The sequence below is a fragment of the Equus caballus genome, chromosome 3 (assembly GCF_041296265.1).
Source record: "Equus caballus isolate H_3958 breed thoroughbred chromosome 3, TB-T2T, whole genome shotgun sequence".
Lineage (NCBI taxonomy): Eukaryota > Metazoa > Chordata > Mammalia > Perissodactyla > Equidae > Equus > Equus caballus.
The window spans coordinates 19,519,928-19,540,848 of NC_091686.1; the positions used below are offsets into that span (position 1 = coordinate 19,519,928).

At 38.1% G+C, this 20,921-nt stretch overlaps 1 protein-coding gene across 2 annotated transcripts in view; it reads left to right on the forward strand.

Annotated features, from left to right (window-relative positions):
• Window positions 1-17,639, forward strand: part of CYB5B (cytochrome b5 type B) — a 33,850-nt gene extending 16,211 nt beyond the window's left edge. The window contains exons 2-6 of one of the 2 annotated variants that reach the window (XM_005608367.4): window positions 2,539-2,667; window positions 3,116-3,145; window positions 6,124-6,193; window positions 10,828-10,856; window positions 13,887-17,639. In XM_005608367.4, coding sequence (XP_005608424.2) covers window positions 2,539-2,667; window positions 3,116-3,145; window positions 6,124-6,193; window positions 10,828-10,829 — 231 coding nt within the window. In that variant the 3' untranslated portion in view covers window positions 10,830-10,856; window positions 13,887-17,639. The remainder of the gene's footprint in view (window positions 1-2,538; window positions 2,668-3,115; window positions 3,146-6,123; window positions 6,194-10,827; window positions 10,857-13,886) is intronic. The other variant, XM_001497281.5, reaches the window with a different exon arrangement.
• The last annotated feature ends 3,282 nt before the right edge of the window (window positions 17,640-20,921 follow it).

The window sequence follows — 20,921 nt, forward strand, 5'->3', positions numbered from 1 at the left end:
CCCTCCTTGCCTCCATGAAAAAAACTAGACGATAAAACAGAATATACTGTATGAATTCACTTTCATAAAAAACACCAAAACTTTTATTTATCACTGCTTAATACATGAAAATGGCTAGCCCTGGTGGTCTAGTAGTTAAGATTTGGCGCTCTCACCATTTCAGCCCAGGTTTGTTTCTGGTTAGGGAACCACACCGCCTGTCTGTCAGTTGTCATACTGTGGTGGCTAGGTGTTGCTGTGATGCTGAACGCTATGCCACTGGTATTTCAAATACCAGCAGGGTCACCCGTGGTGGACAGGTTTCAGCAGAACTTGCAGACTAGCCAGACTAGGAAGGACATGGCCACCTTCTTCCAAAAAAATTGGCCATGGAAACCCTTTGTATAGGGGCTGGTCGGGTGGCACAGCGGTTAAGTTCACACATTCTTTTTTGGCAGCCGGGGGTTTGCTGGTTTGGATCCCGGGTGCAGACATGGTACCGCTTGGCAAGCCATGCTGTGGTAGGCATCCCACATAGAAAGTGGAGGAAGATGGGCATGGATGTTAGCTCAGGGCCAGTCTTCCTCAGAAAACAGAGGAGGATTGGCAGTGGATGTTAGCTCAGGGCTAATCTTCCTCAAAAAAAAAAAGAAACCCTGTGAATAGCAGTGGAGTGTTGTCTCCTATAGTGCGAGAAAGTGAGAGAGTGGCACAAAAAGACTGGGCAGGTAGGGTTCCGCTCTGCTGTACACAGGATTGCTAGGAGTCTGAATGGACTCAATGGCACTGCAAACGAAAGTACATTAACATAGTAAATACTCAGTAAAAATTGCAGCATAATGATTGAAATGATTGAATGTACAGGAAAAACAATGGAGTTTCACGCACCAAAATGTTAATTAACTGTACTTATTTCTGTTATGCAACTAGAGTTGATTCTTTATTCTTGTTTTTTCCAAATTCAGTGGAAAAAAATAGGCATTTTTAAATGTTTCATTTTCTCTTATTTACAAGTGGTGAGAGATTGATGACAATGAAAATACTTTGTAGTTGTGGAAAGAGTTGTGTAGAAAGTTATAAGTTCAGCCATTCCCTGAAATATCTCATGCTGCTAAGAAATTCTGTTATTCCTTTACTCTGAAAGGCAACATAATAGTTGCTGTGTGTCACACGGAAAAAATATCTTCTATAGTTTAGATACATAAAGCAAATTGGGACACAATTCCCAAACTAATGGCTTACTACACCTGAGCGCGTTCCGATGTACTGACAGATGAGCGGGGCTATCTTACTCTTGCTTTGAAACAGCATGCTTGAATACTGGGATAGGAGACCCATTTATTGGGTGGAGACCTTTTAGGAGACAAAAATAGAAGTCATCCTTATCCTCAGGAGCTCATAGGCAAGTGACTGACAGGGAGGTTACATTTAGAGTGTTTGTGCTTCAGCTGAGTTTGGCTTTAAAATAGGGATGAAAATATTATTCCTGCTTAAAAGCATTACTTGATGTTTCAGAAAATGACTTCAAATAAGTTTACATATGTCAAGTAACGTAAGTTCTAAATTTACTAGTTATAAGTAAATGTTTATTGAGTTTTTGCTTTAAATCAGGGACTAAATGTAATTTTTAAAAAATTATTTTCTGAGTAGGTAATACGTTACTTGGTAAGACAGTTTCAAGAGGGTAGCAGTGAAAAGTTGTCCTTCCACCCTGTCTCCTTGCCACCAGCTTCTCTTCAGTGTTTGCGGAGAGATTTTATGCATATGCACACATATATGTATCTGCTTTTTAGAATCATAGATGATAGCATGTTATACAAACTATACCGTTCTTTTCTTGAGTACAAAGTATTTCATATCCTATCTCATTTAATACTCACAATAGTAGTTAAGATAGGTACTACTCACATTATCTCCATTTTACGGTTAAGGAAACAAAGACATTTTGAGTTCTTAGTAGCTTGTCCAGGGTCATATAGCTTGTAAATTATAGATAGAATCAACTTCCCAGGTATAGGAGCAGTTATTTTGGTATTACTTATTTAACTTTTTCTTTTGAAACCATTTCAAGCTTACAGAAAAGTTGCAAGAATGGAGTAAAGCATTCCATATGCCCTTTGCCCAGAGTCTCCATTCAGGTTTCTGCAGCAGTCTCAGCAATGCTGGCAAAGGGAATCAAGTCGGGAGTACACGTTGTTTCCACTTCTCATGTCTTTCCAGCCTCCTTCAATCTGGAACCATTCTTCAGTCTTTCCTTGGCTTTCATGACCTTGAGATATTTGGATATCACAGGCCAGTCATGTTGTAGAATATCTCTCAGTTTACAGTTGGCCTAGGTTTCCTCACAATTATACTCATATTATGCATTTTTGGCCAAAAGGTCGCAGAAGTTATGTTGTGTTCTTCCCATTGCATGCTATCAGGTGGCATACAATGTCGGTTCGTCCCATTACTCCCATTAAAGGGAGAAAAGGGAAAGGAAGAGGGGGAGGGGAAAGTACCTTATATTACTTTGCTTTTCAGAGAGCCCTCTGTTCAGTCAATCATCTTTCCTTGTAGCATCCTGGAGGAGAAGAGGTTCTGCTGGAACAAGCTGGTGCAGATGCAAGTGAAAGCTTTGAAGATGTGGGCCACTCCTCTGATGCCAGAGAAATGCTGAAGCAGTACTATATTGGTGACGTGCATCCGGTAAGAACTATCCGAGCTAGGAGTGCTTATGGAGAGTAAGCTACCCAGCAGCTGCAGAACGCGATGAGAGGATGAATTATTAAAATGGGAATCCATTCAATCTAGCCAGCAGGCTAAATTTTCTCCAAAATCATCTAGCCTTACTGTGCTAACATAGAACTTGTATATCTCTGAAAATGGAACTGATTGTGGATTTTTTTTTAATTGATTGGTTTTTGTAATGCAGTTAATAACGTCTCTACCTGAAATAGTGGTTTGGTGGTTCTTGCAAATTCTTTGCTAAAAGGTGTTAACTATGGACTTTTTAAACCATACCATTCTAATAAGGGACCTTGATGATACGTTTACTACTAACAGAATGTGCTCTCATGTTCCAAGGTTAGAGACAAGCACATAGAGAGTGTTCGTTTGGATATATCTTAAAATATTTATTTTCCGCTTTTAACAGAATGACCTTAAACCTGAAGGTGGTGGCAAGGTAAGAAGACATCTGTTTCTCTTGTGTGTTTCAAGTGTTTGTATTTCTATTTACTCAAATAGAATTGCTTTTTTAAAAAATTAGCAAAAGAAGTGTTTACTTCTCCCCAAGCAAAAATCCTATTTTTCAGGAATTGGGACTCAGTCCCATCTCAGGAAAAAAGAACAGCTGAGTCTTGAACAGTAGGAAATATTTTGTTCATGTTTCTGTTTGCTTTTAAAAAAACTGAAACTCTAATGTCATGCCCTGTATGGGTTTGAAAGAAATTAGTTTATGGGTTTAATTGTAGAGAAGTATTCCTTGTTTTTACATTAATTAGTACAGGTGATAATAATTGCTTCTGTGTTGGAAAAAGAATTGGAAAGTTGATTTTCTCTTAGAAGTCTTAGAAGGAGTTGTAGACTGAAGTAATTGACCAGAACAGACCTTTCTTTCCTTATTCCCAAATTGAATCCTTTTATGGTGTAGGCTCAAATAGGCCTACACCCTTCCCATTTACTCAGTGATAGAATAAAAACAAAAAATTAAATATTTGAAAACCTTAATGTGCACTGCATAATGTACCAGGAAGAAAATATGAAAGCCTTTTTGCTTCCCACAAGCTGGGTGGTTGCTCTCCTCTGTTCCCTCACAGTTTTCCTTGACTTCTGTCCTTCAGAAAGCTATTACGTTACCCTCTGATTTAAAGGGACAGCACTTTCGTCACTGCCTGGAACATCATGGAGGTGGTGCTTCCTCCCCTTACCCTCCTTCTGGCTTCTTGCTTTCCTTTTCTCATTGAGCTGGAATTACTGAACACATTTGACACAGCAATTAAAGTTGGCCTAAACACAAGAATTCTTTCAACTCAAGAGATTGCTTGATAGTGTCTACCATCTGTTGCCTTGCAATCCAGAGTGTTTGTGTAAGTTAACTCTTCCGTCTTGCTGCACTCTGCTACTCTGAACGGTTGGATTGTTTACGACAGGAAATGAAATGGTTCTTTAAATGCTTTGTGAGCCCTGTTGATTTGTTCATCCGCCCCTTCTAACACAGGTACTGTCTATTCTTAAATGCTCACTTGTATAATTAAGGTAAAATTTGAACTAAGCATGGCCTCATTTAGTATATTGAACATGTCCAGAAGACATTGCTCTCAGAGGTCAACATTTGATTCAAGGATTAGTCCCATCTGTACCAGAGATGCACCTTGTATGTCGGAGCCGTAACCCACTTGTGCATAGCAATTGTGAGAGCACCCTTTATATTAAAAAAACAGAAAAAATATTTTTGGAATTATAATGTCTAGAAGTCCGCAGATTGCTTCTTGTCGCTGTTTTTCTTCCTTGGTAGCACAGTAGATAGTTAGGACCATTCTTAGAAATGGAGAGCAGTATTTTTCAAAAGCTGTTCCTCGTCTTACCTATAGTATATCGGAATCCCTTGGCATGTTTTCTGAAATGTGTATTTCCTGGGCTTCCACTGCTACTGATTCATAACCTCTGGAGGTGGGACTTGGGAATTTGCTTTTCAAGTAAAGTAAAGACTTTTTTGCTGAATGATATGCCCATCTTTTCATTTGAAAACTTAGGAAATTTTAATTCTCTTCTGTGGAAAGCACTGTCTGTCTTCTATAGGCCAAAGAATTACTTAGAAATGTGGCAGCTAAATTAAAACTATTGAGCCTTGGACTTTCGGTAAGAAATATAGAGAAAGAAACCCTTTTAGTTCACTAAATTCAGTAATAATGTGGAAGTCTCCAAATGCAGTTTGGCCCCTGCCTGGGTGAAACAGTGATCAAAGGCAGTGTTGTCGAGGCCGTTTTCCTCATCCCTGTTGTACCCACAGGACAGTCTTCATTAAGTAGAGAGCTGGTTATTGAGTGTTTCGAGTCATAGTGCTGTACTCCAGGCAGATTAGGCAAGGAAAACCTTTGGAGAAAATTTCAAGACCACCTACATAGGTTGTCATAGAACTGTAGTCAAGCCTGATTTCAGTTCCAGGAAGAAATTCTTGATCCCTCAGATTTATTTCTTACAGAGTTTTGAATAGGCCCTTCTGTCTAGGATGTAGGTGTCTCTCTTGTTAATTTTTCTTCATTCACTGTGAAGAAATGGATGTAAAGTTCATTTCATTAATACTTTCTTTTGCTTAAGCGTTTCTGAACCTCTCTGAAGAAGTGATTTCTTTGAAGCCTAATTAAGAGGTGTCTTCTTCCTTATGGGACAGAGTTTTCATTTCCCTTCTCCCTCTTCTCCTTTCCTTTATTATTTTTTTTGTGAGGAAGATTGACCCTGAGCTAACATCTGTCACCAATCTTCCTCTTTTCTTTTTTTTTTCCTCCCCAAAGACCCAGTACATAGTTGTATGTCTTAGTTGTAGGTCCTTCTAGTTCTTCTTAGGTGGGATGCTGCCTCAGCATGGCTTGATGAGTGATGCTAGATCTGCACCCGGGATCTGAACCGGCGAACCCTGGGCCGCCGAAGTGGAGCAGGCGAATTTAACCACTATGCCACCGGGTCGGCCCCCTTTCCTTTTTTCTTTTCTTCTCCACTTCTGCTCTCCTCCCTCCACAGCTCCGTATCTCTTCCTTCCCTCCCTGAACTGTCTCCTCCTCCTCAAAATTAAAAAAAGAAAACACCCCAGAACATGCTATTCCAGAATATAAATCAGGAAGATTTTCCCAGTTTTTTTGAAACTACCTTTCATATTGCTTTTGCTATGACACAGGTAGATAATTGAAAGTCACTATTGTTTTCTTGTTAGATTGGTAATGCCTGAGGTTCAAGGGCCTGCAATATTGCAATACTAAAACTTGAAAGCTTAGAAACTACAGGTCTGGCAACAGATGTTTTTCTTAGCTGCTTCAGTCAAAGATAATTAACTAGAATTAAACCCTTTTTGTCTCTGTGATTCTCTTCCTGGCTAGATTAGTCCCATGCTGAGAGCCATCAATCTTCTATTCATATTTGAGTTCACATTTTTCTGGTCTGCTTTAGGTTATGGAAACTCACCTTACAAACAGACTTAGTGTTTCCTGTGCCAGCCTGCCCGCCTGCCTACTGTGCTGCAAGTATCCTAGACGCATTTGTGGTCCATGAAGTCTGTCTTTTGATTATGCTCTTGCTTCTAGGTTGCTTCTGTTATCACTCAATCTGGCATCAGTTCAGGAGATAGGGTACATATAAATGCTAACCTGACCACAAAAGTGGGCACCACTTCATTCATTTATTCAACAGGTATTTTCTAGGTGACAGTTCAACTGCTTCACTAGTCAGATCTCATTACAATGAATAGACCCAATAACTTGACCATTTTCCCATTTAAATAGTTTGCATGGGTAGTACAGGATGTACATGGTAAAAATTTCAAATAGTACAAAAAAGTGTATGATAAAAGATGACTTCCTCCCATCCAGTTCCCCTTCCCCAGAGGTAACCAGCTACCATTTTGTTTACTTTTCCAAAGAAATTCTGTAGATACAGAAATATAAATGGATAGATGGCTGGCTGGCTGAATGGATTGGTCAGTCGATAGATAGGCAGACCAACCATCTCTTCCTTTAAAAAAAATCTCGTACATATTGTTCTGCACCTTGCTTCTTTTTACTTAAAAATTTTATCTTAATGATTGTTCCTTATCAGTTCAGAAAGATCTTCCTCATTCTTTTTTCATAAATATTTAGTATTCCATAGACTAAAGTTTTGATGCGATGACATTTGCTGCAACAAGATTTAATCTTTTTTTTTAAACAAATAAGATTGTCTCCATAAAGGCTTGACATGTTTTTTAAACTTCATTTTTTAACTTAAGAAGTTTAACATTTGAAATCTAGTAAAGTCCACATATGTTAGAAGCAATCTGTAAATTGCAGTTAGAGGCAGATACATTTTTTCTCACAGATGCTACAGTCTTTTGTTGTTGTTGTTTTTTTTTTTTTTTTGAGGAAGGTTAGCCGTCAGCTGACTACTGCCAGTCCTCCTCTTTTTGCTGAGGAAGCCTGGCTCTGAGCTAACATCCGTACCCATCTTCCTCTACTTTATATGTGGGACGCCTACCACAGCATGGCTGCCAAGCGGTGCCATGTCCGCACCCGGGATCCGAACCAGCGAACCCCGGGCCGCCGAGAAGCGGAACGTGCGAACTTAACCGCTGTGCCACCCGGCCGGCCCCAACACAGATAGTTTTCTGTTACACATACATAACATATTATAGATACATAACATTCAGTTTACTTTCTCTTTTATGGGAGAGAAGCTAAAAAGAATACCTTATTTACAATTGTGTAATATAGTTAGTTGGTTGCATTATACTAAAAATTTCAAGAGTTGTTTAATGTTCCTGTCGTACTTACGACCTAAGTTTTAAAGTTGGGAATAGCGATGCAGATGCCCTTTAGATGAGTAGCGATTGCCATTTGCTCAAGAATTTTGTCAGGTGTTTTATTTGTTCCCTGTTTTTGTCTAGCATTTCTAACTTGTAACATACTCTTTTGAAATAAAATATAGACTGTCTGGCAAAGTCACTCTCCAAAGACTACCCTTTGTTGAGGGATCTCAAGAATTAATATCCTCTTGTAACGCTCTGTTTAGAAATATTTAATTGTGCAGCATAAGGTGTCAGAAGGACAAGGTAACATCCTTTTCAAATCAGCCCTCAATGTTATAACAAGTTTTTCACTTCTTAGGGCCTGGTAGAAATTATTCTGTGAGTGTTTTAATTTTTTTCTCCAGTGATATCTTATATATCTTAACATAGTGCGTTCTTGAGAGACTCATACAGAAATTTGTTTTAGAGGGCATTGTTCATCTTTGAACTTTGCCTTATGAGCAGCTTTATAAAAAGGTTGCTCATGTATAATGAAATACTTCCTTTTATCCTACAAAGCCCCTGTAATTATTTATATGTATGTAAATATATTTATTTACTTATTTATTTTATGAGAGAATTAAAACCTTAGTGAACTTTAAACTTTAGGAACCAGTTTATTTAAACAGTTAATTTCTGTTAATTTTCAACTAAAATCAGAATAGACTTAAAGCAATTTGGTTGTTTGGAAGTGTATTCCAAACTCCTTGGAGAATAAAGAAGCGTGCATATTAATGGCTTGATAGGGCTTTTGCGGGAAGATCTCTGGATTTGATCTGCTCTTTTGTAACTGAAATCATATAATATTGCAATCACTATTTTCCATGCCAAAGATTGAGAACAGTCACTGTTCTGACCAGAAATCTTGCCTGTAAATTAAAATGTGGGCAAGAACATAACCAGCCAGATATGGCTGAACACCCAAAGGGATAAATTAAAGTTAGTCATAAACTGTAGGAATTTTACTTAAGCATCCGTTAGATTCAGCACAGAGCTTTGGAGTGGAAATGCGAGTTGGGGGACTATGCATAGAGAGTATGGCAGGGTGAGGGTGAAGGAAGGTTTTCTCTTAATAGAACCTTTTTCTTTTTAATTTTGTAACTTTAAAAATAACTAACTGGCTTCTTTCCAAACTCAGCTGAGATTCTTGGCGACTGAGAGCAGTGCCTTGAACAACTCCTTCATTATAGTTGATGAAAAGTGGCGTCGCTCTAGTTTGGCATTTACTTGGCTGTCAGTATCCTACAGAGAGGGCACGCTTCTTTCTCTTCTCTTTCCTCCAGTGTTAGGGAAGTTGATCTTTTTGCCTCCAGGGATGGATTGATCTTAAAACAGAGGTTGAGGTATTTAGTGTTTTTTTTTTAAATGTATATTTTTAACTTTTTATTAATTAGAAAGTATTACAATTTCAGCATATTATGGTCTTGGTTCTCTCTGGGCTCTCTCCTCCTCTCTTTCTTCTCTCAGTTGCTTGCTACATTGTCTGAGGCTCACTCTAAGTTAGCACACATCCAGAGCTTTTGGTTGTAAAAGGGGCTAACAGCTTTGAAATCTTGAGAATCCATTTATGTGAACTATATGGCTTTTAATGTGATACAGATTAACCATCATAATACATATACTACTCCATAATGCTCTCATGAAGCCTTTCAAATTATCTCATTGTTTTTAATACTAACTCTACTTTTTTTGTCCTATAAATCATTGGTATATATGTGGATAAAGTATAAAAGACCATGGGCATTTTATTGATGGAATTCAATTATTTCTTGGCTACCATAATGGAATATTTAAAAAGGCAACATTATAATTTAATTTGATACACACACCACCATCGCTATCACTGCCACCAGGGCCTTCCAAATCTGTAAAACATCTGTTGTATTTCTCAAAGATTGACCAATAACATGTTTTAATTAGCCTGATCCATGCTTTCTAGTAGAAATGTCCCAGATAGCAGTAATCATCAAGGTCTCAAAGTGTGGTAGTATATCAGTATGGTTTACCTAAAACTTTTTATTAGAAGTTTTACTTTGCCTATAGGCTAATTTCTTTCAGGTTTGGGGCGTGTATTCATTTGCATGACAGATTTCTGGATATATGAAATTAAAACTCATTTCATGGTCTGCTCTAAAGTATCTAGGCCAGTATGTAGAGTTTTTGGAAATTCTTGGAGATTAGGCAGAGTTGATATTCTGTGTTCGCACCCTGGCATACTTCTGCATATTGGGAAAGGTGATATTTTGGGAAGGAGTAACCTATGCTGATGGGTTATTGTCCTCTGGCAGTAAGTTAGCAAGCCTTTTGTATTATACAGCTGGTTAATGGAATCAATAACTTCATTTGATATTTACTTAAATTGAATAAAAAATTTTAATAATAGCTTTATTAAGATGTAATTCACATACCATCCAATTCACCTATTTATGATGTCAAGGGTTTTTAATATATTCACAGAGCTGTGCAACCATAATCACAATCAATTTTGAAACATTTTCATCACTCCAAGAAGAAACTCCATAATTATTAACAGTTATTTTCCATTTCCCTCCAACTCCCCTTCCCCCACAGCCCTAACAAACTACTGATCTACTTTCTGCCTCTATAGATTCGCCTGTTCTGAACATTTTATATAAATGGATTTGTATAATATGTAGTCTTTTGTTTCTGGCTTCTTTCACTTAGCATAATATTTTCAAGGTTCATCCATGTTGTAGCATGTATCAGTACATCATTACTTTTTATTGCCAAAATGTTGCTTTTAAGGTTATTTTGGCCTTTTTCCCCTTTAACTCCATTCTTCCCCGTTTCATTGTAAAATAAGACATAAGATCTCCAATCATAATTATTATGATTTCAGGTAGTAAACTAGTTGGTTTCTATAAGCCACGAAGCAATCATCTGCGTGCTCTAGAGCATTTCACAGTTGACCCTATGTTACAAAATGAGAGTTTTAATTTTTTTATATATGTTTTCAGAAGATGTGATCTTAGCTACTGCCAGTGGCAAGCCCAGCTGAACCAGGCGGATCATTGTGACTGCAGATTAGTCCATTTCAATATAGTTGGTACCAAGAGCATTGTTTTTACATCTAAAAAAAGTTTAGGTCATTTCTCTATGCTTTCATTAAGGGTTCTTCACTAGGGAATACCAGTATCTTACCAGGAATAGAATTCCTAGTCCTCTCATTGCATATAGCTTTGTAAGCATCAAATTGCATGAAAGGTCAAGTTATGTTAGCTTCAGAGTTTATGTAGATATTCAAGAAGATTTATGTACTCTGTGTTAATCTTCTTTCTTTTTGTCTGTTAATTTTGATTATGCATTTTCTTCAGGACCCTTCGAAAAACAACACGTGCAAAAGGTTAGTATTGCCTTAATAGACTTCCTTATGCTCAAGATAATGTCTAGTAAGAAGTTCTTCCATCAACATACATATATAACATAACTTAAGAGTACAGTTTGACAGTGAATTCTTTTTTGATCAAAATTATTGAAAATTCAGTAGTTCCTTGGCATTAGCAAAATTAATTTTTACAATTTCAGTCTTTTTTGAGTCATCTCAAAATTTCATGCCTTGAGTAGTTTTTCAATCTTGCTGTGACATAAATTGGAATCCTACTCAGTAAGAGGCCAGTATGCGTGGACAGGTAACTACTGTTCAGTCAAGTGCCTGTCTCTGCAGCTCAGCCTAGCTCTGCGACTGCCACTTAATCTTGTTCAATCCTCACAACCGCTCTGTAAGGTAGGTGCTATTACTGCATTTTTACAGAAGAAACAATTACGTAGTGCAGTCATTTTCAGGAATTTGGGTTTTCTCAAAGGTTTATTTACAAATATCCTTTACACTAATATTAGTAATACAGTAGGTATTAGCTCTGAAATGTATAAATTTGCCATCCCTTAAGTGTCTCTACTTAAGATAACTGTGGAATCTTTGGCTTGTAAAAAATCTTTATAGAGATTGTATAAAGCTATCTGTTTTATCTTTCTGAGATCCCACTTAAAGCATTTCAGAAAGAGAGAAAAATGTGTCTTTTTTTCCCCATAAAAGTGTCCCATCTTTTTTGTTTGAGGTGATGGACAGAGTGTTAAAAAAGTGCAAACTTAAAGGACACTGGTAGTAAATTCAACTTCCTTAATATTAAGGACTTATGCTCACCCAAGTGCTCCATAGAGAATTTGAAAATACAGGCCACAAACTTGGAGTAGACTTATGCTACACATAAAACTATTAAGAATTATTATGCAGAATACTTAAAGAATTCCTACAAATCAACTTTTAAAAAATAACTTCGTAGAATATGAGAAAAAGACTTAAACAAGTACCTTAGAGAAGAGGAAACACCAATATAAGCATATGAAAAAAAGGTTTAATTTCATTTGTCACCAGAGAGATGCAAATTAAAATTAGAGGGTATTTCTCACACCTGCCAGATTGGCAAAAATTAAAAATTCCAAAAATAAGAAGAGTTGTTTAGGAAGTGGATCACCAAGATTCTTAGGGAAATGTAAAGTGGTACAATCACTTTGGAAAACAATTTGGCATTATCTAGTAAATCTAACAATGTGAATAACTTTTGACCCAGCAATTCCATTTCTCAGGATATACTCAAGAGAAATGTGTGCACGTGTATACCACAAAACATGCACAAGAATGTCCATAGTTGGGGCCAGCTCAGTGGCACAGCCCTTAAGTTCGCATGTTCCACTTCAGTGGCCTGGGGTTCGCTAGTTCGGATCCCTGGTGTGGACCTACACACCGCTTCTCAAGCCACACTGTGGCAGGCGTCCCACATATGAAATAGAGGAAGATTGGCACAGATGTGAGCTCAGGGCCAGTCTTCCTCAGCAAAAAGAGGAGGATTGGTGGCAGATGTTAGCTCAGGGCTAATCTTCCTCAAAAAAAAAGAACGTCCATAGCAACGTTACTCAAGATATTAAAATATTGGAAACAACCCACATAACCAGTCATTAATAAAATGAATGAATTCATTCTGGTGTATTCATACAGTGGAATACTACAAAGCAATAAAATAAGTGAATCACGTCTGCATGCAATAACCTGAGAATCTCCAAGAGGAAGTTCTGTCTATGGCCCGGGAGTTATGTTGATCCTGAGCCTCCTTTGGCACAGTATAAATGCATCTCCTCTGGTTCTGTTCTCAGTGGCAGTCCAGTACTGTGAAGGATTATTTGAGGATTGACGGTCAGCCATTCTCAGTGTTTTGTACTGAAGAATTTCTCTTCTTTAGTGTTTTCTTAAGAACCCTACTTTTGAGCTCTTTTGTCTCTTGTGGTTGCTCTCCAAGATATCTGAATTCATTATTCTTCGGGGGAGATTTCTTCAAAGTTCTTGTGTGCCATATTGCTCACGTACATGCCAGCTTGCTTGTTTTTTTAAACAAAGGTACCTGGCAGACATTCTAAACTTGTCCGGAGCAGCTTTTTGCCATATTTAAGTGTACAAACTGCTAGGCATGTTTAGGCAAAAAGAATCATTTTTATTATTGAACCTCAGCTGGTTTTATTGGCTTCAAAGTCTTTTAATATCAAGACTGCATTTGTCTTAAGTAGAGGGACAGGCAGGTCACTTGCATCGTGGAACAATGACACCTTGGAACTAGCAGTGCTAATAAGCGCTGTTTGAGAAGAAGAATTGTTTTAGGGCCATGGTGACTGCCCTCAAACTCCTGAGGAAAGTCTCTTACTTACAGGACTTTTGAAGCCACCTGCCATTTACTTTATTAGAACTATCAATGTGTTCTGTGTGTGTGTATATCCTTGTTAAGCAGAGATTAAGGGGATGGGTTTGGAACCACTCGACTTGCTTCACTTTGTGATTTTAGGTGCAAAGCTTGCATTTCCTATGTCTAAAATGAGAATAATAGTAGTACCTATTTTGTAGAGTTGTTGTGAGGATTAAATTTAAAAAAATACATGTGAGACAGAAATAATATGGCCAATAGTTGTATTAGATGTTATTGCTTCTAAATTTATAATTATATATATAAAATGATGGCTTTTTCCTGTTTAAAAAAATGTTAATTGTAAAATATTTGAAAAACAAAGCACAAAGAAGAAAAATGTGAATAGCCATAATCCCAGAACCCAGAAATGGGTTTGTAAAAATGCGCGTGGAGGTGTGTATATACATATATATCTTTTTTTGGTATCACACTATACATTCTGTTTTGAATCTTTTTAAAATTGATTAAATATTGTCACTCCAATCCAACTAGTTGTTGTTTCCACCTACTGTGATAAAAGCAGTTAAATTTCCCAAAATAAATCAGAACTCTGCTCATAAAAATATGAAAATGTGAATGTTGAAGGATAGCGAACATTTGGGATAAAATGTTGATGATTTTGCTGCTGTTTCCCCCGCTTCTAGTTGCTGGATATATTGGCTTTTCCCCGTCGTCGGCGCCGTTCTCGTAGGTTTCCTGTATCGTTACTGCACGTCGGAAAGCACATCCTCCTGAGGAGGCCGTGGTGGAGGCCGGAAGCATACACACGTGGAAGTGGAAACTAGAGACTTGTTTGGAGGCTGCAGTGGTGCCCTCTTCCCGAATCCTGCCAGTTTTATTCTTCCCCCTTGGAGCCCAGACGGTTGGCCACACATCCACCTCAGAGCCGGGGCCAGTGTCCTTCATCTCTCAGAGCCTTCCTCCCAAAGCACCTGCCCATTGTTCTGTGTCCTTGCCACTGTTTCCTCTCTCCACTGGTTTCCACGAACGCCTTTGCATTTCATAACTGTCTTTTATAATTACAATCCATATGTCCTAGTGACATTGCCCTTTGGTAAAAATGCCTGCTTTCCAATACTTTGATTGCACATCAGACATTCTTAACAGGGCAGCCTGCTCTGCTTTTGAAGCTTTTCTTTTTCCATTTTTCTTTTAAGTAAATTAAAAAAAAAAATTCTGACTTAATTCTATTGTTTATCATAAGGGGTTTAAATTGATGAAGTCAAGGTGCACACCCAAGACTTAAAACACAGCCGCCAAATGGTCTTCCTTGTTTCTATTTGTTAAAATTGGAAAGAACCATGTGATCAACCTTGCCCTCCCAAGCGAGTGTGGCAGGTAGCTCTTGCCACCCCGTGGGTCCACCAAGTGGTGCTGGACAGAAGCATGCTTCCCTTTTATTTCTGGGGAGTAGAGAGAAACAGGGAAAGGGAGAGGTGAATTGAGGTGATGGGGCAAATTCGTAGTAATCTTTCTTGTGAAAAGTAGTGCTTTAGAGAAAGCACCAAAGATTTCATCCTTTGCTTTTGTTTGTTACCAGTTTCTCGCCGTCTTCCCCCCCAACCATCTTTTACTGGTAAAATATAAATTCACAATTATATCTGTAGTGCTTTACCATAGATTTTTGCTGCTTTTTTGTTTATTGATTAGCAAATTTTTTATTCCCCATTTTGCAAAATTAAGAGACTTCAAATTGATCAAAGATACAATATTTGATCTTTTGTTTGCTCCAGTAAAATACCCTCCACACTAAAGCGGCATTTGAGAGGGGGAGACTGTGACGAGAGAATGTGTTGCATTTCATCTGTATTTTATCTCTGTGGCTCCAACTTTGTCTCTGCCGTCCGTGAAACCCATCCTAGACCCAGGCCTTCTTTTGATCTCCTGCTGATGTGATGTCACTTTGTATTATAAAAACCACTTTGGGGTCCATTTACTATTCTGCTGTGGTTTTGTTGTTTTTCCATGAGAATAAAAAACTCGGAGTTTTTTTTCTCGGATGTGTTTCATTGATGAGTAGCTTATTATTTAAAATTATGTTACTATTTCTTCTTGGCTCAGGAATTTCTCTGGCATATTTGACTTTACTTTTTTTTTTCCTGTGGAAGCACCTGAGGAGACCTCAGTGTCCTGGCTGTTTTCTGCCAAGAGCTGTTTGTGGTGATTTTTCTCCCCATCCTTTGAGGATTACCATTCTGCTTGTGAGCGGTTGTCATGTGCAGCAGGGAGCAGCTTCACTCCAGAAGGACCACGGGCACTGCTCAGTATTTCCTCCCCGCTTCCAGCTTGCCAGCGACTTGACAAGATGGGAAACTGCCCAGCAAACCAGTGTCTGCCCATGCAAACTATTTAAGAAAAAGTTCAACCCAGGTCTTGTATCCTGTGATTTAGCAGTTGAGTGAATTTAGAATTCATCAAAATAATATTAACCTTGTATTTGCACATTTGAATGTGACATTATGGAGTAATTTTAGGGGATTTCTGACTGACTTTTATGTATCAGATATGGTGATAGTCAAACTTTTACCTTTAGAAAATGTTTTGTGTGTATTATAAGATGCCACTTCAAGACAATTTATTGAAAAAAAACTTTGGTTATTATATAACAAAAGTGGTGTGACTATTGATGCTCCTCTGTTTGAAGGCTAGGAAGGGTTGCCTTGAATAAGAAGTGGTATATAATTGCTATAATAATTAGGTTGCATGATTACATGGGGCCATTTTGCAGTAGAAATAAAGAACAAAGGAGTATTGAGGAGCTGGAAAGGGAGCATTCAAGCTAAAACTAAGCCAGAAGATAACTTGGACCAATTAAAAGTGTGCTGGTAGGCTCCAAAACTGAATGGAAAACATCTGGCTTATAAGAAACGGTAAAGAATGATAGTCTTAAGTAAAATTGGTGTTTTTGATATTTTTAAGATAAACCACTGTAAAAAGTATGTTTTTCTATTTCATATTGGTTGTCTTTTTCTGTTTATAGCTGGACTTATTTTTACTCAGAGCCAGAGAAGTAGACTTTCAGACTTTGTCTCTGCCTTCCCTGAAACCCATCCAAGACCCAGGCCTTCTTTTGATCTGATGCTGATGTGATGTCACTTCGTATTATAAAACCACTTTGGGGTCCATTTACTATTATCCTGCTGCCTCCATAAACAGCCAGGTGACAAGTAGAGCTTGTATGAGAGTTTGCAGAGGTTTTTCTAAACAATAAAGTAATACAGTATGTTAGCCAAATCCATCAAAAAGGACTTTTGTTTTAGGAGGTAGCCTTGAATTCTGGAAAAACAGTCTCCACATTAGTAGGTTGTGAAAACCTCTCTGGAGAGCAAGTGGAGCCCGTCCCTGTTGGCTGACCCCGGCCCCAAGAGCTAGTCTCGGGGGTGTTTGGTGGTTTATTCCTGAGAAATACTGACTGCGACTGCACCCCTACTGTACACATAGCGCCTGGAGATCACCGGAGGAGAGCACGAGGGAGAGCTTATGCCGCCAAGATAGGGGTGTTCGTGCTGGGCCTCCAAATCTTTAGCTCCTGTCTCTCAGGAATTGGTTTTGGTTTCTGAATGACTTCCACATTTCTAAAGACGAGAAAGCGGTGGGGACAAAGTTTATATTGTGTTTAGTTCTCAGACAACTTAAGCAGAAACAAAAATTCATTGGAACCTGTAATATGAGCCTGTAAAGTTCTTCCAGCAAGTTGTCATAAATGCATAGGTTGTGAAATAAGATCATTATTGAGTTTATGCTCATTTGGTTCCGATATGAAGCAATGAAAAATTCTTTACAGGCCAGGTATGTCATTACTTATGGTATCTCATGTTGAAAATCTCAGGTGATATCTATCTGGTTAAATTCCATTTTAGGAGATTGAAATGCTGAACACGAATGTTTATTACTTCCTTCCCCAGGAGAAATGGATTCAGACATGTCTTGTCTCAACAAGAGATTGATTTTTTTCTTTAACCATCTCATTCTGTTGCCAAATATCACAAAAGTAATGGGGAGGTTTAGTCACATTTGGCTGCTGTGCTCTGAAAGAGCCCAGTTTGGGGTGATCTCAGAGGGAGTTTCCAAGAAGCAGAGAAGTAGTCGTCAGGTTACCTACCCTGTGTCTGGCATTTTACTCTTGAGTTTTAGGAGCTGCTCTTTGCCTGCACTTAGGCTCTACATTTGCTATTTGGGCAGAACGTAATTGTGATTATTGATGTCCTTTCTTTTTACTTCACCCTCAACTATGAACGAGTAATAATAACATTCCTTTTGTGTATTCAATAATGGAGTTTGTTTACCTATTTTATTTCAGCATATTTTGAACAAAGATCTTTGTCTCTTTCTGCTGGAATGTGCACACAGTGAATGTTTGTTGGAACTACACACAATAAAGATACTGTTTTCCTTTTCTTGTTCTGACTACAGTTATTAAAAGAAAAGTTGGTTTTTGTTTTATTTTTAAAGTAGAAGTGTTGGCTGTATAATCCTCAGGTGTTCTGGAAGAAAAGATTTGAGAAGCGTGAAAGTCGCCTGTGTCTGTGCTAATATTGTGCCTAGTGTAACTCGATGGGGAGTTCTGTGGTTCTTCAGGATTCTTGCTGCTGCTCTTTCCTTGAAGTGAGTTGCTCATTTCATAATCGTGAGAGGCAAAAATTAAGACTTTTGCTGTATTAATGGATGTGAAGTGGCAACTAGGGACACAGGTCGGGAGTTCTGTTTTCACTGAAACTGTCTGGTAAAGAGAAGCCAGTGCGGGGTGATAATATTTTGTTATCTGCAATGCCAGTCTTCAAATGACTGTTTTTCTTGGAAATAGCTAAATTGTTACGGAAAATTAAACACTGGGATTGAAATTCTAGTGACTGTGTTAATAAAACAAGGGAAATAAATCCTTTTGATAATTACCTTTAAAGCATACTGATAGCCTTCTAACATTGCTAACGAGGCAGCGTTCATTAGGGCTTGGTTATTTTACTATCACATGAGTTGAGGATGACCAACAGGAAAGGATGGTCCTGTTCTTATTACTCGTGTTTCAATCTAGTGTTTAATCTTCAATCCTAATAACTCACATCGTTGCCCTCTTCCTGATGCTGAGTGTTTGCCAGGTACTTGACAAATCCTGGCTGATTCTTGAAAACCCGAGGTAGGAGATTGTGATTCCAACTATGTAAATTTAAGGTAAGAAATAGCAATACAATTTACTAAATTGTTGGTAATTATAGGTAATATTGGTAACGACATTAATTAGCTTAATAGATATCTATACTGTGTATTTCAAGGACCACCCAGCTTAGTCATATATATGCCAGCATTTTAAGAACTTAATTCTTTTATGAAGCATTCACGAGAGACTAGAGTCGCTTTCAGATGAAACATGAGGACAGTTGTAATACTATCATTTAGGTGCCGTCTGCTATGTGCTAGGCAGTGTCTTCGATAGTTTACAGACGTTTCTGATCCTGACTCTTAGCGTGTCCTTACATAGTAGATGGGGTATCCAAATTTTACCAATGACTTGACTTGCCTGGGGCCACACAGCTAAGAGGAGAGCTAGAGTTTAAACTCAAATCTAGCCCTAAAACTCTCAATTTCCACTTGTGGTGGTTCCCATATAAAATCTAAGCTCTAGCTGTACTCCAATAATATGCTTGATATGTCTGCTACTAATTCTCATATCTAGATGTTTCTGTGTATGGTTAATAAAATGGAATCAATAACGTAATCATTTTCTTAAGTAAGTTCGTACTTAAAAATAGCTGCTGTCTCAGAAGTCCCTGAAAAGTCTTGGTTGTTGAAGAGAATCATATTGCTTCAGTGGAAACCACTTATTTAAAATGCCCCTCAGTCCCTTGCAAAACAGTCTCTTGAGACGATTTATTGAGAATTTAGATTTGAACCATTGTTATTAGAAAAGACTTTTGATAAAAGTTAGCCTATAAGGATGGAGAGTTGAGGACTATTAGTGAAAGCCTTAGCCAGCGTAGATGGGAAGTTCTTGCATAACTTCACCCATCCCATCACCCACTCTAGGATCCTGGATAAGATTTAACCTGGTAATATATATATGTAAATCTGTAATTTTTAATAGGAAGTAATTGTTAATTGATTGGCTTGACCTTCGCCGCTTCTGAACCTCTCTCTACAAGTCACGTGGAAGTTTGAGAAATGGAAATCTACTTCGTGCCATGTAGCAAGATTTGGAAACTGTCGTTTCCAGCTTTTGAGATTGTCATATCATGAAAAGATGGTTCAACTTCACTGGAGGAAGCACAACATAATGCAGATACAAATGCTGTCTGTTACAAGTGTGACAAATGGCATTTTTGATCCATCAGTGCCAGTGTCAAAACAGTTTCGTATTGTTTGCCCTGGTCCTAATCTCTGTGACCGAAACATTGATATTAACTTTAGAACCATATGGACCTGGGAAAAGAAATTTTAAAATCGAGGTGCTTGAATTTTGTTTTTCCTTAAAGAAGGTTAAACTTTCGTTATCTTTTTTCTAGTTTCCTCACCTAAGTTTTTCAGAAAGGGAGGTGGCACTACCTTACAGGACAGTAGGATGGTGTCTGCAATAGAAATGAATCTTCTCACAAACTTGCCCAGTCTGATTTAATTACCCATGAAATCTAATCAGGAACAAATAAAGATAGAAGTTGGGAGAAGCTCAACCATGAATAGCACAGGGAAGTGAGCTTTCCAAGACTCCCAATCTAACCCACTTGTCCTTCTGTGTCTCTTAAAAAATTTTTTGGATTTTTCCTTAGCTCTTACTACAACCTCCCTTTTGCCCCTCTTGAACTACTGTGCCTTCTGTTTTACTCAAATGACAACATCTCAGCTTTGCTTCCCCTCATTTTTAAGTATTGTGGTAAAAAAATTTACCTAATGGTCTGACCTGGAAAACATTTGGAAGAAATAAGGCTGATTTGTTTAGAATCTGGACCATCCACGTAAACTAAGGCAGTCCTGTTTGAGCATCGTCATTGACTGTTATTTAAGGCTATATTCTACCTCTGGACCTTTCATGTATGAATCAATAAATTTGCTTTTTGTCTTAAGCTAGGTCACCTCGGGTTTCTGAGACACATATCCTGACTACTATCGCCTCTGCAACTTGTCTGACCTTAAAATGCGTGCCTTGCTAATATCTTTGTAAGGGGTCTGCCTCTCCAAATACCTAAGCTCTCATAGGGCAGAAACTGGTTTTTTATTCCGTGCTAGTTGAATTATCTTTGGAAAGAAGAATATTCTTTACTTAAGATACACACTCTGATTATTTTTATCGTAGAATAAGATACAGAAACCTATTTAAGCTAACATAGGTAAAAGGAACTTTTCATAGGAACTTGTCTTGAATCAGTGATGAATGAGAATCTGAGGGAACTGAAGGGTCGGAAGCACAGCTGGACCTCATGAGGAACTAGGACTGGGAATCAGAAGACCGATAGGAATTAAAGTGGCTACGTTAGTTTCCAGTCCAAACACCTAATGGGAATTAATTCCTAGAAGTGAGAGTGTGGTTGGCCACATAGCATCAGAGTGTCCGCTTCTGGTCCATCAAGGGCATGGGGACCCATTCCTCAGGTTTGAAAGGGAGGGAGAGCATAGGAGAAGCAATTACCCAAGGCAGATACTATAATCACATACTTTGTGTGTGTGTATATTTTATTTAAGTGTCTCTGCTA